Source organism: Mirounga leonina, unplaced genomic scaffold (assembly GCF_011800145.1).
Source record: "Mirounga leonina isolate KUSES-001 unplaced genomic scaffold, KU_Mleo_1.0 Mir_101283, whole genome shotgun sequence".
Taxonomy (NCBI): Eukaryota; Metazoa; Chordata; class Mammalia; order Carnivora; family Phocidae; genus Mirounga; species Mirounga leonina.
Window position 1 is genome coordinate 1,324,619 of NW_023270096.1, and position 12,365 is coordinate 1,336,983.

Sequence of the window (12,365 nt, forward strand, 5' to 3'; positions counted from 1 at the left end):
CTGTTCAGATTTTCTATTTATTCCTGATACAGTCTTGATAGGTTGCAAGTTTCTGAGATTTTTTTCTATTTCTTCCAGGTTGTCTGGTTTGTTAGCATATTGCTGTTCATAGTAATTTCTTAATAATCCTTTTTAATTCTGTGGTCTCAGGTATAACGTCTTTTTTATCATTTATAATTTTGTTGATTTAGGTCCCTTTCCTTCATTCCTTGTTTAGTGAACTGTTTTCCAATTTTATTTTTACAAAGAACCAACTCTTAGTTTTGTCAATCATTTATATTGTTTTTCTATTTTCTATTTCATTTATTTCTGCTCTAATCTTTATGGTTCCCTTCCTCTGCTAACTTTAGGCTCCATTTTTTTTTCTTTTTCTAATTTCTTGAGTCACATATTTAGATAGTTTGTCCATGATCTTTTTCGTTTCTTAATATAAGCATTAAGTGCTTTGAACTTTTTCCTTAGAACTGCTTTTGCTGCATCCCATAAGTCTTGGCATGAGTGTTTCCATTGTTTTTTTCCTCAGGAATAAATATATGGATGGATACATATAATTAATATAATTAATTTACTAATAAATTAATAAATATATATTTAATTTCTCCATTTAATTTTTTTTCCTTAATCCATTGGTTATTCAGAGGATCATTGTTTAATTTCCATATGTTTGTGAGTTTTAAATTTTTCCTCCTGTTATTGATTTCTAGTTTCATAGTATTGTGATCAGATTAGATACTGGTATGGTTTCAGTCTTACTGACGTGCTAATATTTGTTTACTGGCCTAAAATAGAGTCTATATGAGAAAATGTTTCATGTACAGTTGAGAAGAATGTGTATTCTTCTGCTGTCAAACAAAAAGTTATGTATATGTCTGTTAGGTCCATTTGGTCTATAAAGTTGTTCAAATCTACTGTTCCCTTACTGAGTCTCTGGTTGATTTATCCATCCAGGGGGGAATATTAATGTCCCCAACTATTATTGTATTGCTGTTTATTTCACCTTTTAGTTTTGTTAGTTATTGCTTTATATGTTTAAGTGCCCCAGTGTTGGATAAATGTTTATATTTGTTGTATGTTCTTTTTTTTTTTTTTACATTCAATTAGCCAATATATAGTACATCATTAGTTTTTGATGTAGTGTTCAATGCTTCATTAGTTGCATATAATGCTCAGTGCTCATCACAACACCTGCGCTCCTTAATACCCATCACCCAGTTACCCAACCCCACCCACCCACCTCCCTTTCCACGGCACTCATTTGTTTGCCGATGTCAAGAGTTCCTCATGGTTTTACTCCTTCTGTGATTTCTCCCCACTTAGTTTTCCCTCCCTTCCCCTATGGTCCTTGGAGTTATTTCCACATCCAACATATGAGTGAAACTATATGATAATTGTCTTTCTCTGCTTGACTTATTTCACTTAGCATGATCCCCTCCAGTTCCATCCATGTCGATACAAATTGTAGGTATTCATCCTTTCTCACAGCTGAATAATATTCCATTGTATATATGAACCACATCTTCTATATCCATTCAACTGTTGAAAGACATCTCGGCTCATTCCAGTTTGGCTATTGTGGACATTGCTGCTACAGATACATCTGTATCTTTGTAGTAAATACCTAGTAGTGCAATTGCTGGATCCTAGGGTAACTCATCCTCACCAACATTTGTTGTTTCTTGTTTTGTTAATTTTTGCCATTCTAACTGGTGTAAGGTGGTATCTCATTGTGGATTTGATTCGTATTTCCCTGATGACAAGTGATGTGGAACATTTTTTCATGTGTCTTTGGCCATTTGTATGTCTTCTTTGGAGAAGTGTCTGTTCATGTCTTCTGCCCATTTTGTGACTGGATTTTTTGTTTTTGGCGTGTTGAGTTTGAGAAGCTCTTTACATATCTTGGATACCAGCCTTTTACCTGTTATGTCATTTGCAAATTTCTTCTATTCTGTAGGTTGCCTTTTAGTTTTGTTGACTGTTTCCTTTGCCATGTGGAAAATTTTATCTTGATGAAGTACAATAGTTCATTTTTGCTTTTGTTTACCTTGACTTTAGAGACGTGTCTTGCAAGAAGTTGCTGTGGCCAACGTTGAAGAGGTTACTGCCTGTAATATCCTCTAGGATTTTGATGGATTCCTGTCTCATATTTAGGTCTTTCACCCATTTTGACTTTATCATTGTGTATGGTATAAGAGAATGGTCCAGCTTCATTCTTCTGCATGTGGCTGTCCAATTTTCCTAGCAGAATTTATTGAAGAGACTCTTTTTTACCGTTGGATATTCTTTCCAGCTTTGTCAAAGATTAGTTGACCATAGAGTTGAGGGTCCATTTCTGGGGTCTGTATTCTGTTCCATCGATCTATGGGTCTGTTTTTGTGCCAGTACCATGCTGTCTTGATGATCACAGCTTTGTAATATATCTTGAAGTCAGGCATTGAGATGCCCCCAGCTTTGGTTTTCTTTTTCAACAATCCCTTACAATTCAGGGTCTTTTCTGGTTCTGTACAATTTTTCAGATTGTTCCAGTTCTGTGAAAATTGCTGATGGTAATTTGATAGGGATTTCATTGAAAGTGTAGATTGCTCTGGGGCAGCATAGACATTTTAACAATGTTTATTCTTCCAATCCATGAGCATGCAATGTTTTTCCATCTTTTTGTGTCTTCCTCAATTTCTTTCATAAGTGTTCTGTAGTTTCTAGAGTACAGATATTTGCCACTTTGATTAGGTTTATTCCTAAGTATTTTATGGTTTTGGATGCAATTGTAAGTGGGATTGATTCCTTAATTTCTCTTTCTTCAGTCACATTTTTAGTGTATAGAAATGCAACTGATGAGTGGCTCGGTTACCTTGGAGAGCTGGGTAGTGGGAGATCCTTTAGCTGCCGTGTGGGCCAGAGATCGAAACAACGTAAACATTAAACATTGCAGCTGCCTCAGACTGCTGGGAATTTCAGGATGACAGACACTTCTGAAGCTGTTCCCAATTTTGAAGAGATGTTTGCCAGTAGATTCACAGAAGATGACAAGGAGTACCAGGAATACCTGAAACGCCCTCCTGAGTCCCCTCCAATCGTTGAGGAATGGAATAGCAGAGCCGGTGGGAACCAGAGAAATAGAGGAAGTCGGTTGCAAGATAACAGACAGTTTAGAGGTAGGGATAGCAGACGGGGGTGGCCAAGTGACAATCGATCCAATCAGTGGCATGGACGATCCTGGGGTAACAATTACCCGCAACACAGACAAGAACCTTACTACCCCCATCAGTACGGACACTATGGTTACAACCAGTGGCCTCCCTATGGTTACTACTGATGGAAACGTCAGCAGCTTTTAGTAAAACCATTTCCTCTGTTAACATGATAAAAGTTTGTGTGTATCTTCTGTTGGTCATAGTTTTACATCTGATTTCAGAGAGTGGATTATTAACTTTTTGGAACTTGTGACTTTTTAAAAAAAATGAGCTCTTACTAGAGATGTGATGGTTCAGTGTGCCCCTAAAAAGGTTGTGGATTATATTGCCTGACTTCTACCTCAGATTCTTCTTTGTTTCATGACTTAATAGTGCTTTGAACTTGGCGTCTGTTTTCCTTGTTTGACCTCCATGGGGTTCTGTCTTTGTTTTACACAGAAATAAAAATTTTACAGTAGAAAAAAAAAAAAGAAATGCAACTGATTTGTGTGCATTGATTTTGTATCCTGCCATGTTGCTGAACTGCTGTATGAGTTCTAGCAATGTTGGGTTTTCCACATAAAGTGTCTTGTTATCAGTAAGGAGTCAGAGTTTGACTTCTTCTTTGCCAATTTGATTGTTTTTTATTTCTTTTTGTTCTCTGATTGCTGAGGCTAGGACTTCTAGTAAGATGTTGAACAACAGTGGTGGGAGTGGGCATCCCTGTTCATGCTCTTGACCTTAGGGGAAAAGCTCTCAGTTTTTTCCCTTGACTATGGTATTCACTGCAGGCTTTCCATAGATGACTTCTATGATATTGAGTTATATTCTCTCTATCCCTGCACTTTAAAGTGTTTTAATCAAGAAAGGATGCTAAATTTTGTCAAATTCTTTTTCTGCATCAATTGAGAGGATCATATGGCTCTTGTCTTTCCTTTTATTAATGTGATCTATCACATCAATTCATTTGTGAACGTCAAACCACTCTTGCATCCCAGGAATAAATCCCACCTGGTCATGGTGAATAATCCTTTTAATGTACTGTTGGATCCTATTGGCTAGTATCTTGGTGAGTATTTTAGTATCCATGTTCATCAGGGATATTGGTCTGTCATTCTCCTTTCTGATGGTGTCTTTGTCTGGTTTTGGGATCAAGGTAATGCTGGCCTCATAGAACGAGTTTGGAAATTTTCCTTTCATGTCTATTTTTTGAAAGAGCTCCACTAAAATAGGTATTATTTCTTTTTTAAATGTTTGGTACAATTTCCATGGGAAGCCATCTGGCCATGGACTCTTGTTTTTGGGGGGGAGGTTGTTGATTACTGCTTCAATTTCCTTGCTGATTATTGGTCTGTTCAGATTTTCTACCTCTTTCTCTTTCAATCTTGGTAGTTTATAATTTCCCAGACATGCATCCATTTCTTCCAGATTGCTTAATTTGTTGGCATAAAATTTCTTATAATATGTTCTTAAAATTGTCTGTATTTCCTTTGGTCTTGGTTGTGTCACTCCCCTTTCATTCATGATTTTATTAATTTGGGTCTTTTTTCTTTCTTTTGGATAAGTCTGACGAGAGGTTTATCGACCTTATTAATTTGTTCAAAGAACCAGCTTCTAGTTTCATTGATCTGTTCTACTGATCTTCTGGTTTCTATTTCATTGATTTCTGCTCCAATCTTTATTATTTCTCTTCTCCTGCTTGGTCTAGGCTTTGTTTGCTCTTCTTTCTCCAGATCCTTTAGATGTATGGTTAGCTTATGTATTTGGGATTTTTTTTTTTTTTTTGAGAGAGGCTTGTATTGCAGTGTACTTCCCTCTAAGGTCTGCCTTTGCTGTATCCCAGAGGTTTTGAATTGATGTGTTTACATTCTCATTAGTTTCCATGATTTTTTTAAGTTCTTTAATTTCCTGGTTGACCCATTCATTCTTTAGCAGGATGCTCTTTAACCTCCAAGTGTTCGTGTTCCTTACAAATTTCCTCTTGTGATTGAGTTCCAGTTTCAAAACATTGTGGTCTGAAAATATGCAATGAATATTCTCAAACTTTTGGTATCAGTTGAGACCTGATTTGTGACCCAGTATGTGATCTATTCTGGAGAAAATTTCATGTGCACTTGAAAAGAATGAGTATTTATTGTTTTAGGATGGAGTGTTCTGTATATATCTGTGAAGTCCATCTGGTCCAATGTGTCATTCAAAACACTTGTTTCTTTGTTGATATTCTGCTTAGATGATCTGTCCATTACTGTTAGTGGGGTGATGAAGTCCTCTATTATTAATGTATTATTATCAATGTGTTTCTTTACTTTGGTTGTTAATTGGTTTATATAATCTGTGCTCCCATGTTGGGGGCATAAATATTTACAATTGTTAGATCTTCTTGTTGGATAGACCCTTTTAGGTATAATATAATGTCTCTCTACATCTCTTACTACAGTCTTTGGTTTAAAATCTAATTTGTCTGATATGAGGATTGATACCCCAGTTTTTGTTGAGGCCCATTAGCGTGGTAAATTTTTCTCCATCCCCTCACTTTAAGTCCAGAGATGTCTTTAGGTCTAAAAATGAGTCTCTTCTAGACAGCATATGAATGGATCCTGCTTTTTTATGCAATCTGATACTCTGTGTCTTTTGGTTGGAGCATTTAGCCCATTTACATTCAGAGTAACTATTGAAAGGTATGAATTCAGTGCCACTATATTGCCTGCAAAGTCCCTGTTTCTGTAGATTGTCTCTGTTCCTTTCTGGTCTATGTTACTTTTGGAGTTTCTCTTTGCTTACAGCATCCCCTTTAATATTTCTTGCAGGGCTGGCTTGGTGTTCACATATTCTCTCAGTTTCAGTCTGTCCTGGAAGCTCTTTATGTCTCCTTCCATTCTGAATGACAGCCTTGCTGGATAAAGTATTCTTGGCTGCCTGTTCTTCTCATTTAATACCCTGAATATATCATGCCAGCCTTTTCTAGCCTGCCAGGTTTCTGTGGATAGGTCTGATGTTAATCTGTACACATGCTCCTCCCTCTATACGTAAAGAACCTCCTCTCTTGAGCTGCTCTCAGGATAGCTTCTTTTTCTCTAACCATTATTTGTCAAGGTGTTGATCTATTTTTACTGATTTGAGGAAGGGTCCTTTCTGCCTCATCCACATGAATGCTTGTTTTCTTCTCCAGAATAGGGAAGTTCTCAGCTATGATTTGCTCAAATATACCTTCTGGCCCTCTCTTTCTCTCCAACCCCTCAGTCACCCCAATAATTCTGACATTTTTTTTCCTCTTTAGGGCATCACTAAATTCTCAAAGCCTTTCTTCATGGGCTGAGTTGTCTTTCTCTTTTTTCCTCATCCTCCTTCCTTTCCATCAGCCTGTCCTCTAGATCATTTATTCTTTCTTCTGCCTCATTGACCCTAACTGTTAGAGCATCCAATTTAGACTGCATCTCAGAGCATTTTTAAGTTCAGCCTGATTAGTTCTCATTTCCACCCTTAGAGATTCTCTACTGCCATTTATGCTTTTTTCAAGCCCAGGTATTAACATTATAATTGCTATCCTGAATTCCGTCTCTGACATCTTACTTATATGCATATTGATTAGCTCTGTGGCAGAGAACATTGCCTCTTGTTCTTTCTTTTGTTGTGAATTGCTCCTTTTAGTCATTTTGCCCAGAGAAGGATGGGTGAGGGAGTGAACAGAGTTTATAACATCAACCACAACTCAAGCAAAAAACACCCTAGACAAATCTGAAGTTGTCAGAGTCACAACAGAAAAGCTAACCAAAACAAAACAGGAAAAGGGGGGAGAGAGACTATAATCTTGCAAGTGGACAAAACAGTGTGATCTACTTCTTCCTGATTGAGTTTTGGTCTGTATGTTAGAAGACACCACATCCTAAAATTGCAAAGAGAGAGAAACTTTTATATATCTATATATCTATCTATATCTATATCTATCTATCTATCTATCTATCTATCTATCTATCTATCTATCTATCATCTATCTATCTATCTATCTATCTATCTATCTATCTATCTATCTATCATCTATCATCTATCTATATAGGTCGCTGAGCAAGAATGGATGGACTTCACAGATATATACGGAACATTCCATCCTAAAACAATAAATACTCATTCTTTTCAAGTGCACATGAAATTTTCTCCAGAATAGATCACATACTGGGTCACAAATCAGGTCTCAACTGATGCCAAAAGTTTGAGAATATTCATTGCATATTTTCATATATATATATATGTGTGTGTGTGTATATATATATATATATATATAAATTATCTATCTAGATAGATAGATAGATATATCTATATATATAAAATTGAATAGAGTGAAAAAAGGACTAAAATGAAGGATGTATCTCTAAAATGTAGATGGAAAAAATAAAAGTTAAAAAGTGACTTAAATACATAGGTTGGTAAAATAAGAATCTAGCTGAAATTGGAAAAAGTTAAAAAAATATAAATGGAAAATTTTAGACTGAAAGATAAATGAATCATGAGAAAACACCTCAAGCTCAATGTACTATTTTCCCCTGGCACTGGAGTTTTACAGTCTTGTGGGATCCATAAAGTTGTAGTCCACCTGTTCTTTCAGTCTGTCCTCTGGGGGAGGGGACTACTGTGCTGCTTCTCAGGTGTCTTTGCCTGGGAGGAGTTGCCCCACCCCTTGCCAGGGGGCTGGGCCCAGAGTAAGCTGATCCTCTGTGTGGCTTTTTTCCCCTGGAGGCTTTCTGTGCTTTTTTAGAGGATCAGAGTAAAAATGACCATGCCCGGATCTCCAGCCCAGAGCCAAAGGATCTCGGTCCCCCCTCTTCAATAAACCCTCTGGGACAATGAGTTTTCACTGATGTGTGCCAAACTCTGTAGACTCTTGAGGTGTGTTCCCAGTGCAATCCTCCCGGGGGGGTCCAAGGGACCTGTGAGCATCACTGCCCTTTGTGTGCCTTGGGACTCTGAGTGGTTGTGGGCTCATGACCATCTGCTCTGCTGCTCCTGGGACACAGCTGGGTGCTGCCCTACTGTCCTTTCTGGGGCTACTGCTGCCCCAAGAGCTGTTGCCCAGTCATGGGCACAGCCATTTTGCCCCTCCCAGGGGATGGTAAATGGCCAGCTCATTTCAGTCCTTTTCAGGGTGCTGAGGCAGAGAGCAGTCCCCTGACCCACCTAGCTTGCAGTTTATGGCAACCCCAGCTGAGAGTCCCCTTCTGGATTCACTGACCATAACCAGTTTCCCTGATCCACTGCTTGGGCACTCTACTGGTTCATGCGTCCGCGTTCATCCTGTGACTCCTAGGATCCTGAGACCACAATGACTCACCTAGAATTCTGCCCTTTTCATCCCCTGAGCCACTTTCAGAAAAGGATGTCTCTCACTGGAGAAGATTTCTAAGGGTTCCAATTTTGCATTCTGATGATATATCACTTTCTGATAGCCAGCTTATGGAGGTTCCCCCCCCTTTGTTTATCTTCTGATATCTTCCCACAGATTCATGACTCTGCACCTCCCACCTTGCAAAAAACAGTTGCTTTTCTACTTGTAGAGTTCCAGATATATTTTCTTACATCTTAGGCTGAATTTGTGGGTGTTCAGAATGGTTTGATAGATATCCAGCTAAATTCAAGGGACCAGATAAAATGAGGTCCCCTACTCTTCTACCATCTTGCCTCCTCCTGCAATTGTTATATATTCTTAATGGATAGACCCTTTTATCATTATATAATAATTATAATTGTCTCATTCTACCAGTTGTAGTCAATGTCTATTTTGTCTAAATATACTTACCTTTTTGTTTGTTTGTTATTGTGACCATTTGGTTGAAATATCTGGGTGCCTGGGTGGCTCAGTTGGTTAAGTGTCTGCCTTTGGCTCAGGTCATGATCCCAGGGTCCTGGGATTGAGTCCTGCATCAGGGTCCTTGCTCAGCGAGAAGCCTGCTCCTCCCTCTGTCTCTATTGCTCCTCCTGCTCTTTCTCTCTGACAAATAAATAAATAAATAAAATCTTAAAAAAATATATCTGTTTCCATCCCTTCACCCTCAGTATGTATGTGTCATTAAGGCTCAAGTGAGTCTCTTGTAGGCAGTACATCGTTGGATCTTGTTTTGGAAATACATTCAGCCATTCTGTCTTTTGATTGGAGAAATTAATCTATTTACATTTAAAAAAATTGATAAAAACGTACTTTTGCCATTTTGTTAAGTTTCTCTGGTTGTTTTTGTAGATCCATTTTTCTTGCTTTTTATCCTGCTGTTTTTGTGTTTGTGTGTTTTGATGTATTTGGTATCAGTATACTTTGACTTTATCATGCTATTTCATGTAATTGCTACAAGTTTGTCCCTTGTAGTGAAGATAAATCTTATGTAAAACATCTTAAAATTATAACACCCTACTTTAAACTGACAACAATATGGGTGCCTGAGTGGCTTAGTTGGTTCAGCTCAGTTCATGATCCCAGGGTCCTGGGATTGGGCCCTGCATCAAGCTCCCTGCTCAGTGGGGAGTCTGCTTCTCCCTCTGCCCCTCCCTCTGCTTGTGCTCTCTCTCTCTCAAATAAATTTAAAAAATCTTAAAAAAGAAAAAACTGACAACAACATAGGTTTGATAGCACTTATGAACTTTATAATTTTAATTCTCTTCCACCTCACATTTTAGTTTATCAATGCTATGGTTTGCTGATTTTTATATTATGTATCCAACAGCAGGTTATTGTAGTTATGGTTATATTTACAGAGTTTATTTTTAACTTTTAAAGTAGAGTTGTAAGTAAATTATGTACTCTAATTACCATATTACACAATCTGACGTGTATTTACCATTACCTGTGATTTTTATGGTACCTTCTTGGGTTTTTTTTAATGTTTATTAGCAGCATTTTACTTCTACTCAAAGGATTACTTTTAGAATTTCTTTTAAGGCAGGTCTAGTGATGTTTTGTTTTGTTTTATCTAGAAAAGTTTTTATTTTTCCTTCATTTCTGAAGGATAGTTTCGTCATGTGTACAATTCTTGGTTGAAAGATTTTTCTTACACATTTTTGAGTATATCATTGCAGTCTTTTCTGGCCTGAGAAGTTTCTGTTGTGAAATCCACTGATGGTCTTTGGGGGTTCCCTTGTATATAAGTTCTTTTTTCTCTTGTGAATTTTTAAAAATATTTTATTTAATTATGAGAGAGAGAGAGATCACAAGCAGGGGAGAAGCATAGAGGGAGAAGCAGGCTCCACGCAGGGCTTGATCCCAAGACCCCGGGATCATGACCTGAGCCAAAGGCAGACACTTAACCAACTGAGCCACCCAGATGCCCCTCTCTTGTGATTTTCAAAATGTGTTCTTCGAATTTCTTCAATTTAATTATAATATATCTTGGTATAGCTCTTTTTTGGGTTCAATCTATTTGGGATCCATTGGACCTCATTGATCTGGAAGTCTATGTCTCTTCCCAGCTTTGGGGAGTTTTTAGTCATTATTGCTTTTTTTTTTTTTTTTTTTTTTTTTTTTAGAAAAAATAGCCACTATTGTTTTAAATATTACTTCTGTCTTTTTTTCTTTCTTTTCTCTGGAATTTCCACAATGCAGATACTATTTATTTTGATTGTGTCCTACAAGTCCCATAGGCTTTTTTTTTGCATCTATCTATCTATCTATCTATCTATCTATCTATCTATCTATCATCTATCATCTACCTATTATCTGTCTATCTATCTATCTATCTATCATCTATCTATCTATCATCTATCTATCATCTATCATCTATCTATCATCTACCTGTCATCATTTCCTCTAAATGAATAATTTCAATTTTCTTATTTTATATATCACTGATTCATTCTTCTGCATGTCCAAGTCTGTTTTTGAAACTTTATATTAAGTTTTTCAGTTCAGTCATTGCACTTTTTAGCTCTAGGATTTCTGTTTGTTTAATAGTTTCTATATCTTTGTTGAACTTCTCATTTTGTTTATGCATTATTTTCCCAATTTCGTTTTGTTTATGTGTTCTTGTAGTCTGATAAACTTATTTAAGAGGAACATTCTGAATTCTTCTACAGTTCATAAAACTGCATTTCTTTAAGGTCAGTTATCTTTGGGGGTGTCATCTTTACCTGATTTTTTGTAATTCTTGCTTCCTTATGTTGGTGTCTGTGCATTTGAGTAAGTGGTTTCCTCTTTTAGACTTTATAGGTTTGCTTTAGAAGAGACAGTTCTTCATCATCTAGCTCCTGTTGGGTTTCTAGATGTATTTTCTGGCAATGTCCTTGGGCAGGTGGGACTTTTTCTGAGAGTCTATTTTTGGGCAAGGGCACTTCCCAAGCTCTGAAGTGTGTGTGGGAGAATCCCACTAGCTGAGAACACTTTGATAAAACTCTGGGTTGGTTTCCTGCCCAAGTGAGGCTTTAGGATGGGAGTTGCAGTAGCCTGGGATCTGTGATCTGATTTTCTAGACAGTTGTTATAGGTTACTATACTTAGCAGTAGCTTAAGACTGTGAATTAACTTCCCTGACTTCATGGGGTTACAAAACAGGCTTTAAGGTATGCACAGCTCATTGTTTGGGTACCTGAATCTGCCAAGCCTACTCACAAAATTTCCTGACAAGAGAGTGCCACATGTTTTGCTCTCAAGATGGGGTAAGACCTGGGCTTTGCTCTCTCTGTGTTTAAGTGCCTTTTAAACAGGGCTGATTAATGAGCTATGCAGTGTCCTGTGTACTCTGTTTAGTTTCCCTGATCAGTTAGGCTGAAGGCTATACTCAGCAATAGGCAAGACTACAGATTAGTTTCTCTGCATAGACAGAGCAGGATAATTGACTTCAAATCTGTCAAGGCTTTTGTGGTCTTAACTTAAGCTGACCTGTTCCTTTAGTTCCTGGGCCAACCAGGGCCCCTGGCTTTGCTCTAAAGATGATCAACTTTGCCTGCTTAATACTCTGTTTGAATTTTTTTGGCCTATGTAGTTTTCAAGGTGTTCTGCCCCGCCTTTCTAGTTGGTTAAGGCTGGAAGCCATATTCAGTAGATGTTAGGGTTATGAATTAGCACCTTTGCCCCAGCAGAGTGAGAGCACCAGTCTGCGTCTGGCAAGGCTTTTGTTTGTGGGCTTTTTTCCAGTTTTATTAAGAAATGACATACATTACTGTATGTTTAAGGCTTGCAGAATGATTGTTTGATTTACATACATTGTGAAATTACCACAGTAGGTTC

General features: G+C 37.5%; 1 protein-coding gene across 1 annotated transcript; it reads left to right on the forward strand.

The window, feature by feature from the left end:
• Positions 1-2,838: 2,838 nt before the first annotated feature.
• LOC118013092 (RNA guanine-N7 methyltransferase activating subunit-like) lies at positions 2,839-3,640 on the forward strand. Its single transcript, XM_035008763.1, has one exon. The coding sequence runs from the start codon at positions 2,954-2,956 to the stop codon at positions 3,308-3,310; it is 357 nt and encodes a 118-aa protein (XP_034864654.1). The 5' UTR covers positions 2,839-2,953; the 3' UTR covers positions 3,311-3,640.
• Positions 3,641-12,365: the final 8,725 nt, after the last annotated feature.

Bases quoted from the DNA above. Each gene is read 5' to 3' on its own strand.
- LOC118013092 (XM_035008763.1), top strand. From the start codon at position 2,954: ATGACAGACACTTCTGAAGCTGTTCCCAATTTTGAAGAGATGTTTGCC.